This window comes from Falco biarmicus, chromosome 20 (assembly GCF_023638135.1).
Source record: "Falco biarmicus isolate bFalBia1 chromosome 20, bFalBia1.pri, whole genome shotgun sequence".
NCBI classification, from domain to species: Eukaryota; Metazoa; Chordata; class Aves; order Falconiformes; family Falconidae; genus Falco; species Falco biarmicus.
The window spans coordinates 1,530,328-1,552,132 of record NC_079307.1 but is presented as its reverse complement, the minus strand read 5'-3'; the positions used below and the strand labels follow the sequence as shown (position 1 = coordinate 1,552,132).

The following is a 21,805-nucleotide window of genomic DNA, read 5'->3' as shown; positions in this document are numbered from 1 at the left end:
TTGCTTTTCTATTTTCCAAGCCATGAAGGCCTTACTCTGGGTCAGCACATCCACTTACTGATGCTCCCTGCTGTATTTGGTCGGTGCCTTCTGCTCTTGAAGCGGTGTGAAACCACCTGATCCTGGAGCTCTGAAAGACCAACATGTTTCTGCCTTAAGGATCTTGGTGCTGGCAAGCGAGTTATTTTGCTCCAGGTCTTGTAAACTGTGGGAAAGTGAGAAAAAGTAACGTTAGAAGATAGGATGCAAGGCTTACCAAACTGGTCTGGTAAATACTTTTAGACGTAAGGAAACAAATCGGTTCTTAAAATATTTACCTCTGATTTAGCAGTTCGCAGGCTTCAACGCAGGATGCCACATACGAGATTGATCCATGCCCAAACGGATTAATTCACATTGAATGGGTCACTCGACGTGAGATGCGTCATCCCTAAATTAAATCATTAAAAACACAAATTTGAGCTACTCATCCAGAATTCTTTCATAGTCCACGGAAAGAAGTGGTTATATCCAGAGAGTGATTCATCCGACAAGACCAGCCAGAGGCAGGTCAAATGAATTGCCCTCCAGAGGTGTCAGCTGCAAACGCAGCCTAGGGCCAGAGAGTCACATTTAGCTGTCTAGAGGTTCACTGCACAAGAAAGATGTAGCTAGGCTACAATCTCTGGATGCCATAACTTCCCTTTTGTGAACGATAAGGTTATTGTACTCCCTTGTTAGCCTCAGCTGTCCCATCACTTACCGGTATGTAGCAGGGTTGGACAGCGAGAGGCAGGGTGGGAGAAACAGTATCCATGGTGTGCAAAAATGACTCCACGTTTCAATACACCTTCACAAAACTCCCACAAAATGGTCACGCTAAGCTGGTATTCAAAAAGCTTCATCAGCTCGAGCAATGCTACCCTGAAGCTTTTATCAAATGAGTGAACAATATATTAGGCTGCCGTTGAGGGATCCAGTGTAGCACTGGATACACAACACATCCGATCGAGCCACATAAGCATGATTCAAGTAAATCTCAGACGGAGGCCAGTTGGTTGCTATGGGGCAACTACAGAATTAAATGTTTCTGTGGGAGCCAGCTTCCATCTAGGACACGGCAGCGCATCCTCCTTTCCCACGGCTCTGCCTAGTCCACACCAAGTCACCGTGTTTAAGGTTGTGGGGCCAAAGTCCAAATGTCAGACCGCCACCCCATAGTGCTATGTGAGCAGCGCTCAGCCAGAAGCATCCTGAGGTCAGGCACCACGTACCAACCTCGTGTCAGAGAGCTGAGTCTACTGCGACCTTGTTCTGGTTTCGATGGTTCAGGTTTGCCACATGAAAAAAGAGTAACAGGGGGTTTGTACTTACCGAAAAACTACACTGGTGACTGCAAGGTATTTGGAAAACGAAGATCAGCTGCTAAAGAAACACAGGTTGATGCCCCATTAACTATTGTTTTTGAAAAGGAACGCCTGAAGTAACCTCGAGGTGAGTTCATTGGGTTATGGGGGCATCTTACTGAGGTATATAAATACAATTTCCCCCATGATTTAAATAAAACAGAGCAGTTGTTAAAATAAAGGTTAGAAAGGTTTTCAATGGCCTGCGGCAGTTTGTGTAGCACGCTCAGTTCTTGTAAGCAATGATTACATGATAGTCGCTTGATGGAAATAAACATCGAATCCACAGGTTTTAAGAAATAATCAAGGCTCCTGGATAACTCTAGTGAGCGTCTCACTGTGACAGAGACAGGCTGTGCTCCCATTTTTTAATTAAAAAAAAGTAACGGCAAAGACACATTAGGCTGAAAGCCCCTTTAGTTTCAGGCAAGACAAACAGATGGAAAACGGGTAACGTCAGTATAATACTTTCTGTAGGCCTTCTTCCCCTACGTGCGTGCGCCCCTGCCAGCTTTTACAGCAGTACTCCTCCGGAACAGCTTTCAGCGTCCAGAGCACGAGGACGCAGGAGCAAACACCACCTGGACAGAGTCCAGCTTAAAGGTGTCCTCATCCAGGGCCAGCATATACCAAAAAATTACCTCGAGCCCCTCTCTGCCCTTCAGCCTACTGTGTAGAAGTTAAAGGTTACTTATTAAAACCACGGGCTCTTTACTTGCAGTAGCCCGAGGGTTATTTTTCAACTAGAGTGGAAGCAACTCACCAGACGGGTGGCAGCCGAACTACAGCGTGGGCTGTACTTTGTTCTCAGAAGTGGGGAGCGAGCATATACTACCTAATCGAGCATGCAGCCGCTGGAAGTCAGAAGCCCACACAGCGACTGATGCTTCTTCCCCAAAAATTAGACTTACAAGCAAGGAGAACGGGCCTAAGTGAAGCAGCAACAAATGCAAAAACTGCTCACGTGTTTGCGATCCGTTTAGCAAAGACAGGATGGCAATGACCTGAACAGCAAGACTCTTCAAAGCAGCATCAAGAACCTGAGACACACTAAACTTGTGGGATTAGATGCAGGTTTCTTGTTCTGTTAAACTTAACACTGCCAAAGCCTCCTGCGGCCAGTGACAAATTCACTGAGCTACCTGCAAGAAGATTCAAAGAAATTTAAGGGGCTTCACACTGTAACCAATTTTCAGCACTTGACTGTAGGTGTTGACACCGAAGAACTTTATTAATTACGAACAGAACTAACATAACAGGATTTTGACCACTTGTTGAATTTAGAGGCTCTTTCACATAAGCAATACCAGGAAGTTGCTTGCTGTCTCTTTTAACTTCTTATTTTAACTTCACAACTAAAAGGACTTAAGAATGTCTTTGCCTCCCTCCCAAACCAGAGCCCTTCTGCTGTCTCCTTAGTTGATCGTTAAATGTACAAAAAAGGTACAAAAATTGACAAAGACAGGTGCTCAGAAAACCTTTATCACTCCAAATTCTGTTCCCGAGGCATATAAACACATAATTCAAATGCTTGCTTTGAAATGGTGTATTGGCGTGCCTTGCTTATTCAACACTTCCAGCCAGCCACTTCTTTTGTCACTGACATACCTGATTTCCTCCAACCCACCCCGAAGTAAGCTAGCTATTGTCCAGAAACATCGACACACCCAGCCTGAAGCCCAACAAAACTGCCTGCTCTGCTCAGGTGCAGTGGTTCTGAACAGACACGCAGCTCAGCCAGCGTTGGAAGAGTGCTGAACTTGGTTCTTTAAATAGATTGTATTCAATAACGTGTAACTCGGAGCAAACCACGTTTAAACAAAACAAACCAAAAAACCAAACCCCAACAAAAAAAAATACACAAGAAACCAGGTTAAAAAGAACCATCTTACAAAGAAGATGGTCAATCTATTAGCCCTTGGCAAGCTAGACAATCACTGTACACAAAACAAGCTGTACAAAACTGAAAGGAGATGGCAGAGAGATTTGTCAGGCTTTCTGCACTTTTATTCTTCTCCTGGTCCAACACGCCTTCTGATCTTACTCCGAACAAGCTTCCAGGTCATGTCAGAACAGCCACGATTCATCTCCAGTATGTGCAAAATTTGAACAAAATGTACATAGATAAAACTGCAAAGGCAAAAACAAACCTAAAGGCCAGGATCAGGGGTTAAAATATCTCTTCCAAGTCCAAGAGACTACCGTTTGGGTATATTCGAAAGCATATTCCAAGCTTTTAAGACAAGCTATAGTCTTTTCTGATTGATAAAAAGGTTTATTTGTTGAGGAAAACAAAAGTAGGATCCTCCTGGTGAACGCTTTCCTTGCCACTATATTCCCATTTGCCAACAGACTTGTTCAGGCAATGACTTCTGTGTCTCCTCCACTTCTCGCTCTTCCCCACGGTTACTGGCTTTTCTACAGCAAAAGCCATCTTGACTCTCTCATTCTGCTTTTGACAGAAATCTGACATGGAAGTGGTATCTGTTCAAAAAAGTCTGAGCTCAGAGATAGGGGAGAGGTATTTAAAAAGTCTATAAATAGTACACCGAAGGTGTTAGGGGCCTACTTCCAGGCTATGTTACAAACTCTCCAGTGTCCACACCACCATCCTAAGCCACCTATGTAAAAGGAGTGATAGCTCGCCTCCAGCAAAAGGAGGCATCTGCTTCACGACTTGGAAAAGCCACTGAATTACCCCTTCCAAACGAGATTCCCTGGTTAAGGAAGACTCAAGATCAACTGCTTTGTCTACAACCCAAAATGAACAGAAACGGTATTTGCAAAAAGCCCTTCGGATGGGAAGAGAACAAAGAAAAGGAAGACATTTCTTAAATGATCAATGCCACAGAACTTGGCTTTACATTATCTGGACTGAAACATTTTGTTTTGTAGGTACAGCATCTTTTGCTGTGGAATTTCTACCTAGACATCACAATGCTGATTCCAGACAAGCAAGGTAACAGAATCCAGTCCGGTCCCTAACCATGACTGTGGTTAGGTAGTCTTGGGTGGTTGGATGGAGGATGGCAACAGATGCAGGGAAGTTCTTAGAAAGCGATCCATTTTCAAATCAGTGTTCACAGCTGATCTTGGGTCTGTTTTGGAGATGGAGCTGTTGTCACAACCACAGTGGAAACTGCTTTAGTAGAGCCAGACACTGTTCCCTGCTGGAGATGGGAGGCTGGTACTGTTTGAATTCGCACCTGTTTGAAACGGAAAGAAAAAAACTCAACCCATGCCATGAACAACCTGGTGTCACACTGCGCTCACATCGCACTTGGAAGTGCTGGCACATTATCTGCTTCTGCTGGCAACAAAAATTCAGTGACATGAACAAGACAAGCACCGAAACACATCAAGAACAGAATGTGGTCACAAGAAGATCGCTCCATCCACTCTGATCACGTGGGATGGTGGCAAGAGAGTTCAGGATTAGAGAGGAAGACCCTAAAAACTAGTTCGAATTAAAACCTACGTGTCAGCTGCTTTTTCAGAAGAAGGACTTGGATCCATTGGATACTTCACTTCTACAGACTTGTTACTAGCAGCTCTCAATGCAGATTAATTCTCTGGAATTACAGGACACTATGTTTCCAGACAAAGATGGATATGCAAAGAAGCGATGTCATTTCTTCAAGAAACAGTGACCCACAGGAGCCAAAAGTACAAAGCACTACAAAAAGAGCCAAGTGTATAGAAACAATCCTTCAAGCAGGTGGGGACCTTTCCTGACAGGATTTTCAAGTTTACTTTCATAATACTATCGGTGCTTCCAAAGCACTTCAAAACCATAACTGGATGGAGAGAAGGTAAAGGAGATCGTGCACTGCACGCGCTTAATGCAGACAATGCAGCTGCTGAGTACCTGTACCTTTTACAGAACCCCATGTATCGAGTGTAAAGTCCTCATGGAGACCTTAAGTAAAAAAAAATGCAAAAAAATATTAGTATTCTAAGCACCATTACCTGCGTGGCCTGGCCTTGCTGCTGCAGCTGCTGTAGTTGCTGTGCAGTCAGAAAACTCACTGGCTTGTTCCCAGCAATCAGTTTTGTCCCTGCTGGCATCGTCGTCAGGATGATATTTCTACCTAATCCACTGATGCTAAAGAAAGAGAATTGTTGAAAGGTTAGTAAGCAGCACAGCAGGCTAGGTCTTTCAGGCTCACAAATTCTTTTTCAGTTGCTAGGAGATTAAAGTTACCTATCTAATTTACTAATGATTTTAAGTAGTGCAGGTTTTTTCTCCCCAAAAAACTGGCAAACACACAGGTGACAAGTTTATGTTAACATTTATCACTAGGAGAGAGAATTATTTTACCACAGGAATTAAACCCCCTAATTCCGGACTGTGCACATCGCTGGGTCAGTCTGATCAGACCTGAATACTTCTCAAGGAATGCAGAAAATAGCCAAGCACACAGTGTTCTGCCTTGAAATATTAACTAAGGGAGACATTACCAGAATTCATGGAAGAATAAACAAAAAGACTTCAGTATCTGAACGCCAGAGGAATTTCCACCGAGGCAGTTAACGCTTCCCTAGTTTCTTTAGCAGAGTGATGGCTTCAGATTACATATATTTTTAGGTATGTCAGCAGGTTAATTCTTGCTCGAACACACAGAACTAATCTAATAGCTGGTTTCAAGGCAAGGAACATTTCTTCTTTGGTTTATTTGCTAGAACCTGCATCTCAGGGCAACTAAACAAAGACTGTATCCTCACTGCCAGACACCATATTCATTCAGTTTCTTGCAGCTAAAGGACCTGCAAGTCTATTCCACCCTCTCCTTGCCAGGTCCCCAGGAACCTACCGAACACAGACCTTCCTCAGCCTATTTCTAAAGCAAAACTACTAGATGCAAAGTACTCACTTAGCTCCGAGGTTGCCCTTGATGATGGGGGCAGTCACCACACTCTTGCCTTTCACTGGCTGGCTGATCACTGACAGAGGCACTGTTATTCGTGCTGGTAGTTTACCCTAGAGAAGTTGAAGAACACATGAGGAGCCGCAGGGAGTTCAGCAGAGAAACTGCTTGACAACATGCAATTACCACTCAGCTTGCCTTTAAGGAGTCCTGGGAGTAGAAACCAACAGCAACTTTGCTGATGAAATCTGTGCTCCGTTTCAGGCTCATTAAAATTCACCTCCATCGAGCTCACTTCACAGCTGCCTGAGCCCTGAAAACCCGCATCACCTTCGCACCACACTGTTTCTGTGGGAAGGGTCACTGTATCCATCCACAATTTTTCCCCTTAGAAAACTATTGTAATGTCAATTGGCTCGTGCAACTTTCACGATACAGCCTATGGTGCCTGCAGGTTTGGGCATTAAATTTGCATTAAATGGAGAATTGGTAAAAAAGTTAATACAAGCAATGAGCACTTCTAATTCCAACACCACTCCAAGGGAAATTATTTCAGAGGTGTGGGGCAAGACGCTGAGCTGCAAGAGGTAGGACTTTAGACAAGCAAAGTTTATTTTATTCACTCGCAAGGGGAGGTACGGGAAGACATAAGTAACTGTTTTCCAGTCCTTCAGCATTTCGCTACAATTCCAACACCATGATGAAATTAGTTGCAGACCCACATTCTATTCTACAGCACTTAATTTGAGCCTTTGTAGGTGTAAAGAGACGTTTTCAGTCATAAACCATCAGTGTATTTCAGTGTTCCCTTTTCTCACCCACCTCCAGAAAAAGCTTAGCATTACTTACTGCCTGGGATGTAGATACTACTGTGGTGCTGACGGGTACCTGCCGCACAGCAGTGGCTCCTGTGCCTATAGTTATGGGAGTCCCAGCAGCTCCCGAGGCCACAGCAACTGCTTTCGACACTGTGGCACTCATGGTTGGTAAAGAGACAGCTGAGGTATGGACTGTGCCGGGCACGCTCACTGCTGAGGAAGAGGGCACTTGCTTAGCATGAGTAGCTACAGTAATAGTCTGCCCAGCTTTGGGCGGCATCACCCCCAGCCCCTGCACGATTCTGATAGTAGCAGCCGGCTTGGCCTCAGTGGATGCCACCGTTGTTATGGCTTTGCTCTTCTGATCCGCCACAGTCATGCCCAGAGCAGGCATCAGTCGGAAAGCAGAGCTTGTCGGCTCTGCAGTCTTTAAGTCAGGAGTCACTTTAACCACCGTGCTTCCAGCTGGGCTAGAAGAAGCAGAAGTGGCTGTGCTGGTCTTGGCTGGAGAATCAGCAGTCTGGACTGGATTGGATGTCACGTGCAAAGTTGCAGAGATGCCTTTCCCACTAGCGCTGCTTCCCGCAGCTGCTGTGAAGAGGTCCTGAGTCAGTTTGACAGTAGTGACTTGAGATTTGGCTAGGGTGGCCATCATGTCCGGGGTGATACGCAGCACAGTCTGTCCCTTCGCATCTGTGGTGATAGAGGACGGGGGCAGGCGCAACACATCCTTTCCTTGGATCCGAAAATTGGTCGCTGTGAGTGGGATGCCGCTTCCGGGCTGGGTCTTCATGCCAAGTTGCCCTGTAATAGCCACCTGCAAGAGATCAGAGGAACAGCTGTATCAAACCAGGACACAGGCTGAGGCACAAAGCAGAAATTCCCTGCAGGATGATGTTTTCTCCCATTGGAATTGAAGCGGAATGACGCTAGCACTCAGTACGCTACTGAAAATGGTTCTGGTTGCGTATCAGATGGCATTCCCAAACCCACATAAAACACAAAATACTGTGGAGCTGGTTTCCTTCCCAAACAAGATGAACAAGATCAACATCTGAAGATGGTTAAAGAACCCGCACTAACACATATTTTACCTGTACAGGAAAGTAGGGCTCAAATGCACCAAACCAGCAACTGTCTGAATCTCCATGGTCTAACAATTCGTACAGCGTTACAGCTCACGACAGTTTTCACTGTCTTTTCACATCTGCCTATCACGTCTGTCACAACAAACAGGAAACGACTGGGTTGTGGAGCCCAGTTCCTCGTCTCTCCCTTTCTCTCACCTGCTTGATGATGTTCTGGCCAGCGACATTCTGGATGACAGTGGTAGAGGAGGTGCTTGTAGCAGAACTGCCCGGAGAGCTGGTTACTGGCTTTACAGCAGGACTGGGCGCTGCAGACAGCCCTGTCACAGTGATGCCTGTCTGTCCTGCCACGGAGCTTCCTGGTCTTTGCACCTGCACTGGGCTGGTCTGAGCTTTCACCGGCAGAGTCATCACAGCCTACAGCAAGACACGGAGGCAGCCCATGAGCAGGCTAACACAATACTAACAGTCCGCTAATTACTCTGTATTGTGCCTTAGCATGCAAGTTCTGTGGACTTTTTACTGTAATGCACAATTTAATGGCGCAACATAAAAATAGCCAACGGGGTGAAAAAAGAGGCACTGAACAGTATTGTTTATGCAGAACTGCTTCTGTGTTCTTGCTCGGCAGTTACTGCATGCTCCAAGCCAGCAAATGATCCCTGTGCACCATACCAAAACGCTACAAGAAATCAGATTCTAAGTCAGAGCTACCCCCGCCATTTCCATGCAGCAAAACTCACCTGAGGAAGCACTTTGGTTTGCGTGGCTGTAGCAGGAACGCGGATTTGAGGCACTGACGTAGGTTGCTGCTGCTGGGTTACCACCGGGGCTTGCTGAGACACAGCGGGGAGGCTGGACTGGGCAGTGACCACCCGCACCTGTGGCAGTCCTGAGGAGGTGGTGTGACTTACCACCCGGGTGGGAGGTGGCTGTGGCCCAGGCTGTGTCTGCGAGCTCTGGGCTGTGGAAAGCAACGTCCCGAGCTGTGGCATGGTAGGGGATGATACCAGAAGAACGCTATGGAACAGATAATGCCGGCCGGTCAGCAAAGATGTAGGAAATGACCAAGAAAGAACCAGTAACATTCACAAGCGATGTACGAGACAGGAGTAGTACCTTTGGCTGGGTTTTGCTGGCTCTGACACAGCACTAGATACACTCTTGTTAACCACAGAGACTGGTGGGGGTGAAATAGGCGTTGCTGGTAATGCCGGTGCAGTTGGTGTCACAGGAGTCACGGGAGTTGGTGGCATGCTGGAGTCACTAAGGCTCAGCTGACTGGGCTCTGATGTGCTGCTGGGGAGTGCTTTCACAGAACTCTCCTTGCTACTAGACTTCTGCAAAGAAAACATGTCAAGCATAGAATCATAGACTCAAAGGTCTTCACAAAAACTGTGTCAGATTGCTGCGCTCTAGAGACTGGGCTGACCACTTCAAGGTGACTTCTGTAGGGTTATGAACATCATCCCGGTGCTAAATCCTGAAGTCACAGGTGACTGACCGTCTGCCTTCCTAACTGCAGCCACAAGTAGGCTGGTGTGTTTGGCTGCTCCTGTTCTCAGGGAAAACTGCATCTCAGCTGTGACAAACATTCATAACATGCAGATTTCCACCTTGGCTCATCTGCCAACAGCAACTACTTTAGAGATACTTGGTATCAATGACACCACCACAAAAAAGACATCCAAACCCTGACAGCTTCAGCACAGCAAGGGGGAGAGCAGAGGACGTGTTCCACACACTCCGGTACAGATCAACCTCAAAACTAGATCTGAAAGACCGTCCTGTGATAGAGGGCACAAATGAATTCCATTGACCTTTCTGCTGAGGTTGACAAGGGGTCACAGTGGAAGCTGGCAGGAGCAAAATTTCCCTCTTTCCTCTTCATTTGGTGCTAGGAGCGACACTGACATTCATATACATAACGAATCGATAACTCAAATACGTGGTAATTTTCATCAGCTACTATGGATGCAGAATCTATGGATTAAATTAACACCGTATCTCCTTCCCCATCCCAAAACATCCAGCGCAAACCTGTGCAAATAAATTTACCATTTTAGGTGGAGGTTTTGGCTTCTGCTGAAGAGCTTTCTTAGCCTTTGCTGCAGCAGCTTGAGCCTGGTGAATCCGTTCTGCAAATACAAATTAACGATTAGACCTCCTGAACGCAAGCAAACTAATTTAAGAAAGAGGCCAATTCAGAACTGTACGTTCATCTTCAGACAAGAAATCAAACACACGTAGTCATGTAATAGCGCAAAGAAAAATATCAGGTAAGATTAGCCAAAAAGGCTGAAAACAAGGCACGTAAGAAGCTGCATGGGATGCTGTTTTTCAAACAAATACTTCAAACTGACACACTACTCTGCAAGACTGGATTTAAGCGCTGATGGGCTAACATTAGCAAAGTGACTAGAAAAAAATCTAGACTGACAAATTAACGTTCACTATCCAGGTGGGCTGAAGCAGCTCAGGAGATGTATAAACATTTTTCAACTCTTAAGATATCAACAAGCCAGGCTTACCAAACTCTTCCTCAGTCCTGTCCCGGTGCAGGTAGATCCACAACTTGCGTCCAATATCGTATTTCACGCAGGGATCTTTCTCATAATGTAATCGATCCAGAGCACCACTAACAACAGTGTTAACCTGAAAGTTCAGGATTCACAAAATTACAAGGTGTCCCTGGCTGGGCTAGCCAGAAGTCACAAATAGAAAAATAATCCTATTTGGCATACAAGTGGAGTAAGCTGCTAGCAATCTTAATTTGAGAAAGGACTGACTGAGAGCAGATGCTGCCACGCAGGATGCCGTTTGCCACCTTGGATTAAACAAAGCTTCCGCCAAAGCTGAAAGCTCTGAAAATTGACTGTGCTTCTTAATCTCAAATGTGAGCAGCTATATGATACAGTGCTAATTCTGTAGCTTTTCTAGCTGTTTTCTCATCATCCAGAGTTCAGTGCCAGTTTGCTGCAGCTCACCAGAGCAGTACATAGCTCCCTTTTGCTAATCAAAGCGGCACAAGAATTACTGAGCCTTAGCCACATTGAATACTGGCCCTGGTCTGTGCGGTGTATTTTTAGGAGAATCTGTCTGTCTGAGGCCAGACATGACATCCAACTTACTTGAGCACTGGTGACATCCGGAGCTAGGAACTGGGAATCTTTAAGCAGCTCACAGATTTCAGCACGAGTTCCTTCTCCATTAGGAAGGCGAGCTGCAGCATCACGCACTGAAATAAAAAATCAGAGCTGTAGCTAAGCAGCTGCATTCAAGTACTTCAGCTGATACACTTTGGTATTGCTCTCTTATTCCCCCTTGCAGAGTCCCTACTTGCTCACCAAAACCTAGACCCCATGATCCCTCAGAGATGCGAGCAAAGATTATAAAGGACCATTTTAAAGCATAGCAACCACGCTGGCATTGTGCTAGGAGTGATGAACTCAGGGAACAGCACTGAACCCCAGAATGACTTTGCAACGCCCAACTTCACAACAGTGTACTGAAAACACCACTCTTTGTTTTCCAGTCATCTGAGCCTTGGCTTCAGCCAGCCCCACGGACTCTCCTCTCTATTTCCCATTTTCTCTCAGATCAACAGCAAGACACTGATGCTTTCTCTTCTCCTTATTCCTGCTCCCAGCACTTCATCAACTCTATTCCATACAGTTTATTTCTCCTTTGCTTATGTCATGCCCCAGTCTGCCCACCTTTTCCCTTTATGATGTAGATTCCTAAAGCCATTGTTCAGGGAGTCAGAGGAGTCTTTTTCTTTTTTACCAAAATTTTTTTGGCCATCACCTTACCAAGGGACAAGATGGTGACATATGCTGGCCTGTCTGAGCGCAGGAGAGAATGCTCTCGGGCTTTGTTTAATGAAGTTTCCTTGTCAAACACCCCCTTCACAGGACCAACAACTGACTCAAAGCCATGCATACGGAAAGTGAAAGCTTTGTGGGGCTGGCTGTAACGGTAACGTTCCTGTATTTGGAAACAAGAGGACTGAATTTAGCAGGAAACACATACAGCGAAGTCTTAAAAGTTACAATTATACTCTTAATATAAGTTATTATTCTCTCAAAAAGAAAGTTTTTTTAAATTAAAGGCTCAAATACTGCTGTATGAACTTAATTTTAACAAACTACTTCAAGCAGAACATAAAGCACCACCTAACCAAAGTGTGCAGGTGCAATACATTAGGCTCATTGTCAAGCAGCTGCACAGACCAGAGAGGTGCCAGACACAGGTCTTCTGCCCCACACACACCCCTGCCCCCAGCAACAAGGTCTTTCTTCCTCCTCTCATCTGGCAAGAGAGAAATTTCCAAAATTTAACCTAAATATTCCACCATGCACACAGCACACGTAGCCAGGGAGAACCGTCATCACCTGTTAACACACATACTTAGATCTACTACACACAAGATAACTATGTCTATGGGTGCACTCACTGCCCCTTATCTTCTGCTTGTACTCATACATGCCCGAAAAATATAGACAATTCATCCTCATATGCTGGAGGATGGCACATGAGACAGAAAGGTTGGCACTACCAATTTCAATTAATTTTGCCCAATACTGATTGGAAATACAGGTGTTTTTGAAGTAAGCAGCGAGGCTATATCATTAGCAAGTTTTATGGAAGGCCAAGATACTGACCTCAAGGCAGAAGAAGCACTAATTCCTCACATTAACTAAGTTTGTGTAGAGTATAAAACTGCCATCTCATACAAATTCTCTTGGTTTAGCAGCCAGCTGTTTCAACACGTGCATTTAAAATTCTCTTCTTACCTGTTCCTGAAACACGCGTTTCTCCTCTCCAGTGCTAGGTCGGACTACGTAGTCAGTCCTTCTGAAACAAAGGTCACCATCAGTTCTGAGCAACAGCAAGCCCACAACAGTCCCAAAGAACATCCCAAAGGATTAGTCACCTCATCATTTCTGCAAACTCTTCTGAACAAATTCTGAAAGCATTTATGATAATATAACGAAGTCTTGCAGAGATCTTAAAATATGCTCTATGCACTACCTGAAGGTAAGCAAGGACTGTAAATAATCTTGTCATCAGGACATGTTAGATTACAGGTTTGCTCTGATAAATACATGCAAATTTGGAGAGTATCAGTTGACTTTGTGAAGTCTAGTTACTGCATTTATAAAATCAGACTATCACGTTGCCTCTTGTCCCACAATGTAAAATCTTTTTAAGCAACAAGCCGTTCAGATGCAGAGGCACAAAGGCCAGACCTTCGCAGCTTTAGCGCACACTGTAAAACCTTTCAAGCAGTATTACACACTTACACTCTAGGAACTGGTGTTGTGGCATCCAAGCTGTCTTCATTTTCCTACCAAAAAACAGAGAAATGTCAGTGTTGGATATAACTCAGTCAGGTTTTGTTCTGCTGGAAGGTGATTTTTTTCTGACTCACTTTGAAGAAAGTCTGGTCTTTGGTCTCCAACCAGAGCTGAAACAGTGCTGCCAATTCCTTCTCATGATCTTGATAAGTACCTAGTCAAAGAAATCAGGAAAAATATGAAATAGAAGTCCTTTATTTGTCATGAAGCCAGTTGCCTGTACTTCCCATCCACCTCCTATTCCCTTCCCCCCTCTATGAATCACCAGTCACAAGGCATCTTCCACACTTCACAGATGCACAGATTTCAATACTTTAACACATCCAGGCTTAGGAAAGTGCTAAAACCTATAGTTATCCTCCTCTGTTGTACAAAGAAGGGTGCAAGATACTGTCTGAGACACAGCCACCTGATACTCGCAGATGGTTCTCAAAGTAATCCCAGTCACCAAGTCCATGAGCAAACACGTGCCTACATAACCTCCACCAAAAACTGTGAAAGGCACCAGAGGAATAGCTTCCTGACTCCAAATCTCTGCCAGTTTAAGCCTGCAAATACGATCACTAGAATCACTACAGTTAAGAACGCAAAGTTCTGCCTAGTAGCTAAATACATAAACACAAGATATATGTAACTTAGGCAGTATGAGCGTGGGCACATAGATTATCAGCTTGCCTTTTGGTTCCCGCTTTTAAAAATAAGAATAGCATCAGTTTGTTCCACAGAGAAGCTTAATTCATTTATAACTGTAATAATTAATAATTACTCTGTGTAATTTGAAGGTATGCTCTACAGAAGGGACAGATCTGGAGGGTGACATAGACACAGTCAGGTCAGCAAAGTAAACAAATACAGCCCAGTGCCTTCGCTCACTTCTGCTGCTGCTCAGTCTTCTGCTGCTGTTACTAATGTCTTGTGAAAACCTCAAATCCAGAACACATCTTTGTTCAGACAAAAGAAAAGAGAAGGCCTAACCAATGAATTAACAGCTCTGTCTGTCCTTCCCTCTGGGCTGCAGCAAGCTGAAAAGCAAAGTCCTGGAGAAAACAATGAACCTTTGCTGTAGTAGACATCGTAGAAGAGCACAAGATACTCACCCAGCAATTTCCACTGCTGAGTTTTTTCCTTGAATTCAACAAAAGGTGAGAAGCCAGAAGGAACATCTACAACAAAAAAAGGGCATGTCAGAGACATCATACAGCCATCCAACACCCCAAATCCTACTGTCGTAATGCAAGCTGTTGCGTTAAGACTCATAATGACAGATAAAGCGTTTTAAGTAATTATGCAAGTGCCTCTCTAAATTTGTATTTGCCCAAAGGGAAGGTAAGCACCTCAGAGTAACGGTGCAAGCACAAGAAAAGAACAGAACAGGATAATGAGTCCATTGTCCACAGATGAGATCCTGTTCATGCTGTGAGGCACCAGCAACTGTTCCCAGGCTCACAGGAAGCAAACTCAGGATTTAGAGTATTCACCGGCATTACGGAGAATAGGAAGTACGATGCTGCAAAGGCCAGTACAACCTACACTGTCTCACCCTTTAACACCTCCCACTAAGCAAAAGAGAACCACAGAATAATTTACTTTGAAAGGAACGTCTGATGCTTAGCTGGTCCAAGCCCCAGGTCAAAGCTGGACCAACTTCATGCCTCCGTTTGATTGCTCAGGGCATCGTCTTGGGTTTATTTACTCATTATCTCCAAAGACATCCACAATGTCTTTACACCAGGAAGAGACCAATTTCTCCCTGCTTCAAACACCCTGCCTGAAGCGCATGATCTGAACAGGAGAAACTGTCTGTCCAGAGGCTGCTTCACACGTATTTTGACATATTCAGGTATCAAGCTGTGTCTTATCTACTATCCACATGCAAAACAAGTCTACCACAATCAAGAAATATAAGCCATAAAGCCTATCATAGAAACGTTGTCAACAATACAATGACTTATTGTAGTGATGAATTAAAAGTTGATTTGAGCTATAATGTAAAGCAGCACTGATTAGAACTGAGGTACAAGCATCACGAGTATTTTTAACAGCTGTTCTCACCTCTGCTGTCACCTGTCAAGTACTGCAAGGCGGGTAAAACCAGTTCAGACCAGTTAGGGGAAAAGGAGAACCAGTTATTTAGTGCGCTGGCAGGAGAAGATTGCCAATCTAGAACTTTATCTTCAAGCTGAAGAGGAAAAATAAATATTCTGTTAAAGAGCTCACACTTTAAACTACGGCTGTTTTTACAGAAAACAAAATGGATAAACATATCCAGGGGACAAAAAGTTTTTTATATATGTAAAAAATCCACCTGACTTTTTCAAGTAACCATAACATGGTATTTCAGGCAACAGATGCCAGAATGGGGAATAAACTTCCCCACCATCTCTGCCCTTAATATACAGAATATATCTAACCAGGATCTAAAGAATGGGTATGGAAAGACTTACAGATTCAACTGACTAAAATTTATGAAACATGTTAAAAACAGATTGTGGTATGCAGTCCCAAAGGGCTTAATTTCTTTAACATGTAACCTCGTATTAATACAATTTACAGCAGGACAACACTATCACATAGCTGTAAAACCCTCTAACCCCCTATTTTTGTTTAGTGTCAAGATTCCTAGGTAAGCAGGTGATTCCTTACCACAGAGAGAGTAGCAGGTCCTTCCAGAAACAGGATCTCCAGAAGAAGGAAAAAGAAGCTAGAAGATATTTCATTTATTCCAAGGCATGGCTTCATCTCTTCAAGAGGTCTTCAAATGAAAGAGAACACAAGCAGAATAAATACCCCGAGTACATATTTGCCTTCATATAGAGAGACGAACACCACATAATTCACAAATCCCAAGCTGCACAAAACCAAGCATGCAAAAAGTCCCACAAAAACCTGAGGTGCAACATCTGTTGCTCTCTCCATCTGTGCAAGGTGTTCGGGGCCCTCTGAAGCACTTACTCCTCTTTGACAGATGACAGAGGGATGGGGGAAGGATCCTGAGACATTGGTGGGATTCCATCTGCATTGCTAAGAGAGTCAGCCAAATCTTCCACCTCAGACTTAATAATCTTCAGCTTTTTTTTCTTCTTATCTTCCTTTTCCTTCACCTTTTTCTTGAGGGTCGCAAGGTCAAATAAGGCTTTAGATATGACAAAAGGGAAGAAGAATAATTAGAAAGCTTCTAATCGTATTTCAGTAAGAGTCATGAACTAACTATATATTTAAACATGTACTCAGAAGCATACGTGGTACGCACTCATTCACACATCATTCGTTCCATCTTCCCAGTCATTTCCACAAATCTTTTTATTTTCATATATGAAATCAGAAAGGCAAAGGTAACTGCTCAGAGCAGAGATATCAATTAACTTTCAGCAATTAGTTGGAAGCACCTTCAGCAGAAACTGAAGCAACTGAAATGGAACAACTCACAACCCCAGAGCAGTCAGCCACCTATGTGAAGAGCAAAAGGACATGACAATCTATGGAGACCCCCTCCCTTCTTAGCTCTTCACACACACGCAGAGGATACCCTATATTCATGCGGCACCACCTCCAAGCCACTGACCTGCTAAGGAGCCTTTCCTGCCAGCATTTACTCGAGTCATAATGTCCTCAAGAGTCAGGTCTGTTGTAACTAGATCAGGGTGGTCCTACGCAGGGCAGCGGGATAGGAATTAAAATTGGAAAAGGACAAAGTGTTAAGATAGCAACAAGGGTACAGGAGACCACCCAAGTAGTGAAATGCCTCAAACTTATCAGGGATCAGCCGATAAAGTTATTTACTGCAGTAACAGTTGGGAAGTATTCTAACTCTGTAATCCAAAATTTCGTCTCTCATCAAAATCACTCTAATTACAAAATCCTTCTAAACAGGTAAGAATAAACAGGAGTGGCATATATACGGTGACAATCAAATACAGTTACGATAAAGGGCTGAAGGGTGGCTGCACACAAAAAAAGTAGCAATCACTTTGTCACCCAGAGGTAGCTTGAACATTAAGGCTAACAGATAAAAGACTAATACACAAGATGTAGTCCCACCCGCCTAGACTTCTTGGTATCTTACAGGTTGACGTTTTCGTTTCTCATGGTGCTTCTTCAACATCATCTTCAAATCATTTTCCCCAAGTTCTATCTTGTCTGCAATGAAAAAACATTCAGAGGTTACTGGCACAGTTTTCCACTATTGTCACCCTCCAAACTTCTTGGAATGCCATTTTCCACCCACTCCGACTTTCAACAATCCCCAAATTTCAATAATCAAATTTCCCTTATTTGAATTTAATTTTTTTCATCAACCAATTTATTTCAGTACTTTCTGCCTTGGGTCATCAGATTTCACTGCTGATGAAAGTATGGAAGTGAAAAGAAGTGAGAACCAGCTGTGCTGCACAAAGGGTTTGCAGATGTGATTACAGTACCCTTAGGAGGGATTCCCTCAGCACGTACCCCACAATATTTCAAACTGGACTATGGTAATGCTTCAACCATTAAAGGCAAAATATAACAGAGAAATCAGTAGTATTACACAAACTGTAGACCCTTGTGTTAAAATGCTAGCTTTCCAAGAGAAAAAAAATTAAATAAACCAGGAGAAGAGCCAACCATTCTGGAGACTGCAAAATCGAAGTGTTACAAGAGCTCCCATCCAACAACAGATTTTCAAACCGATTTCTTGCAGGTTCTCAAAGTACTTCTCACCTCTAAATCCCTATCGACCCCTAGTTTGGTTCTCACCTGCTGTTTTCATGTCCAAGGTTGACAACGTGGGGATCACTCTCAAGGGAACTGGTGGACTTGGGCAACGTGCCGGAGAACTTGGAGGCCAGGAGCTTAGATCTGAAAGCAACACACACATTTATTTCTGCAAGACCTAGCACCAGTCTACGTAATTATATTACCCCGTGTTCATTTGATCACAGCCAATAAAACTGGAGTCCAGTTTCCATTCGTTTGTCAAAGACACTGTCCTTCTCCATTCACGTCTCAAGTCTTTCATCCAGCCTAGGGCATTACCTTCTTCATCAGATGACAAGGTAGTATCTCCACACTCCTCTTTCACTTCCCTCAGAATTTTCAAGTAGCGCCGATGTGCCCGTCTGTCTCGCTCTTCTGTGTCATATGTTGGTGAGACGTGCTTTCTCCTCAGGTTCATATCAGGGCCTCCTTTCCTAGCTAAATCCAGCAAGTACTGGAAGATGAGATACATGTGACATTAGCTGTCTCAGCTACAGCACTATAAGCTAGAACAGATAGGCTCAACTCATGTATTTTCAGCAAGTTTAATACGTGGAGGTGGTGCTGTAAGCACCTTGGTTCTTTGTAAGGCAAGCCCTTAAAAGTACTGGTATCTGCCACGGACAAGATGTCAAAAGCAGTATTTCAGACCACCATTTAAAGGAGGCAAAAAAGCAAGGCGAGATTTCTGTGGCTTCATGTGCACACATAGTAATACCTCACTGTTATTTTATGTGGACTGTTCAGAAGAACCTAACCACTGGTCTGAGATGCACTTGTGCAGTTTCCATGCTAAATACATACCGCAGACATAAAATGCTGTCTCATTTGAAGAAAATGTTTTACCCCCTAGGGCTATGGAGGAAATAACTTCCATATTTGTCTTCCCTTATCACCATATGTGGGGCGTTTTATAAAGACAGACTTTCATCTTCATCCATACATCCCATATGTTTCAACATCTAAGCTCAATGGCACGATAAGTGAGTATTTACAACGAACACATTTCAGTTGGCAGCAATTAGCTGACAACAGTATCCACAGAGAAAGACTTCATGAGGGATTTACAGGCATCAGAAGCAGAGTTTTGTATCTATGCCATATCAGTCCCCAGTGAAGCCGGGGAATTCACACAGCTATGTATTTAGCAACCTTACTTGGTTCAGAATGGCAGAAACAGTACAAAATGAAGGCAGAATGACTTGTTAACAGGACAGTAAGGCGTAAAGGGGCAAATGCAGGAAACAGGGGACAAGGTGGGCATGGAAAACAGACACTTTACACAAGTGAGAGCTATGAGTCTCAAAACCTGAAATTTGCAAACAGTGTTTCTAGTGTTCTCGTACTATAAGGGCTGCTACAAAACCAGAAACACAGCACTCATTAAAGGAAAGACCTCCAAGAACTGCAAACGCACAAATACCAAGACACTCTGTTGTAAAGACAACCTATTCACTAGAGAACACAAGAAAGCGATGGCTGCGCCCCGAAGACACTCACATTGCGGGAAGCGAGGATCTGCTTGAGCAGACGGTAGAAGTACTGCTGCTGAGAGCTCAGGTAGCGTTTGTACTGGGACTTAAGACAGAGCTGCCGGTATTTCACAACTTCAGGATTAAAGTGTCCGTCTGTAAGAGAGAGGCATAAACCACTCGAGTCTTCATCAAGTCCTAACTGAGAACTTAACCCTGAAAAAAGACCGAAGTTTATTACACTCACTGACCCCGGAAGAGCTTCTGGGCGATGTGCAGTGGATTTCCAAAACGGAAGTTTTCGCCGCTGAACAATGCAGAGATGAGTTTGTTCTGATGCTCTCGGTTGTTTTCGGGAAATTGAGGCAGGAATTTTTTTAGGTGGTCTTGCTGCGCATCTGTCAGGACCTCCTGCCACGTAGACAAGCTGACAACTTCAAAGAAGATCTCAGGCTAAAGAAAGCAAAAAACAATAGCGAAGAAAATGCATCCATGTCCCTGACAATTTTCTAGCCCTTAAGGCTTTCTGTGGTTAAACAACACGAGTCACAAAATAACACAAGTCACTAAACAGTGTCTCACCAAATGCAGAAAACAACAGAGTGTAGCAAATGTGAGGAAATTAACAATACTGCTAGCAACAAGAAAATAGATTCAAAACTGGTAACAAGCAAACCCTTCTTAGGCAGTTTTAAAACAAGAGACACTGTTATCTAAAAAAGAACCTAACAGGATGGTTTTAAAAGGTGTTTCCCCGAGATTAATCAAAGCCCTTTATGAGGCCTTCCCCAGGACAGTCAGAAACATTTCCCCACTTTTCAGTCTGCTCTGCGAGCCCCGCAAAGGGAGTTAAATGCACTGTTTATCGAAACTCTGAAAACATAAAAGTATCTTAGCGTGACTCACGTCCTCCAGAAGGTCCTCAGGCAGACTGACCCTGGTGGTCCCCAGCATGCAGTCCTCCATGATGCGGGTACCATTTCCTTCCCCGCAAGGTCCCAGCTCCAGGGGGTCCGTGAGCATGTGATCCAGAGAATCCATCCTTCACCCTCTCCCGCTCCTCAATCACAGCAGTAAACCCCTCAACAACTGAAAACCATAGAATGGCTTGGGTTGGAAGGGACCTTAAAGTTCACCTAGCTGCAAGCCCCCTGCCATGGGCAGGGACACCTTCCACTACAGCAGGTTGCTCAAAAAAAAAAAAAAAAAAAAAATCCCAAACCCAAGTACATCCCCAGCTGCAGAATAACTGAGCCGGTGCGTCTGACGAAGCGCTTCTTTCAATGCCAGCTTCAGAATCAGGCTATGAGATATGGAAGTTATCACAGCGTTAATTTACAATTGCAACAGGAATTGTGCCAACGGAGGAATGCTTTTCCAGACAGGGTGCACCATGCCCCGGCACAAACTGGGAAAAACTGGGAAGCACAGGTGACCCACGCTGCTTCCCACCCGCAGGACACGATGTCAGGAGAGCTACAGACCGTGGGAAAACTACACGGGAAGCCTGGAAGATGTTTTAACCTGCCAAACCGAGTGGCAGGTGCAGGCCAGGGCTCCTCAAAGGCTGAAGTTCAGGGCCGAGGGCCTCGCTCCCCTGGGGCAGCACCCTCAGCAGCTGTGCGGGGCTAGGCTGGCAGGAAAACGCACATTTCACACGGAATAGATTAACGGGGGGGGTGGGGGGGTGGGTGTCGGGATAAATAATAACCAACCCAAAAAAATAAAAGCCGGGCCGGACAGTAGGAAACCAGAGAAAAATCCCCTCAGGTCATACCCGCTCCGCTGTCGCGCCGAGGAGACGGCCCCCCGCGACCCTGCGGAGCGCTGGAGGCCCAGTGACGGCTGGGCGGGCGGGCAGCCCCCCCCAGAGACACGGGGAGCCCCCGGGCCGCTCCCCACAGCCCCAGCAGCGACGCTCGGGCCGGGGGGCGCCGGCCCCACACGCGGGCCGCACCGGAAGGCGGAAGGAGGCGGCTGGGCCGCGCCTGCGCGCTGCGTCCCCCCGCCGCTTTACCCCCCCGCCGCGCTGCCTCCGCCTGCCGCGCCTGCGCACTGCACCGCCCCCCGCCGCCAGCCC

The 21,805-nt window shown here is 44.9% G+C and overlaps 1 protein-coding gene across 4 annotated transcripts; it reads right to left on the bottom strand.

Annotated features, from left to right (window-relative positions):
- Nucleotides 1-3,258: 3,258 nt before the first annotated feature.
- On the bottom strand, nucleotides 3,259-21,701 carry NFRKB (nuclear factor related to kappaB binding protein). Of its 4 annotated transcripts, none has more exons than XM_056322762.1 (26): nucleotides 21,503-21,701; nucleotides 20,632-21,028; nucleotides 19,977-20,178; nucleotides 19,754-19,881; nucleotides 18,533-18,707; nucleotides 18,254-18,355; nucleotides 17,583-17,656; nucleotides 17,082-17,166; nucleotides 16,472-16,652; nucleotides 16,163-16,271; nucleotides 15,572-15,698; nucleotides 14,617-14,682; nucleotides 13,594-13,673; nucleotides 13,466-13,509; nucleotides 12,956-13,016; nucleotides 11,972-12,146; nucleotides 11,291-11,397; nucleotides 10,691-10,814; nucleotides 10,218-10,297; nucleotides 9,279-9,499; nucleotides 8,903-9,179; nucleotides 8,358-8,576; nucleotides 7,103-7,888; nucleotides 6,260-6,366; nucleotides 5,355-5,490; nucleotides 3,259-4,591 (listed from the first exon to the last, which is right to left on the bottom strand). In XM_056322762.1, exons 2-26 carry the CDS (start codon nucleotides 20,764-20,766, stop codon nucleotides 4,466-4,468), a joined length of 3,927 nt encoding a protein of 1,308 aa, XP_056178737.1. In that variant the 5' UTR covers nucleotides 20,767-21,028; nucleotides 21,503-21,701; the 3' UTR covers nucleotides 3,259-4,465. The 4 variants fall into 4 exon arrangements, with proteins under 4 accessions (XP_056178737.1, XP_056178735.1, XP_056178738.1 ...); XM_056322760.1 differs by having other exon boundaries at nucleotides 20,632-20,814; XM_056322763.1 differs by having other exon boundaries at nucleotides 12,956-13,013; nucleotides 20,632-20,814; nucleotides 21,503-21,700.
- Between the last annotated feature and the right edge of the window lie 104 nt (nucleotides 21,702-21,805).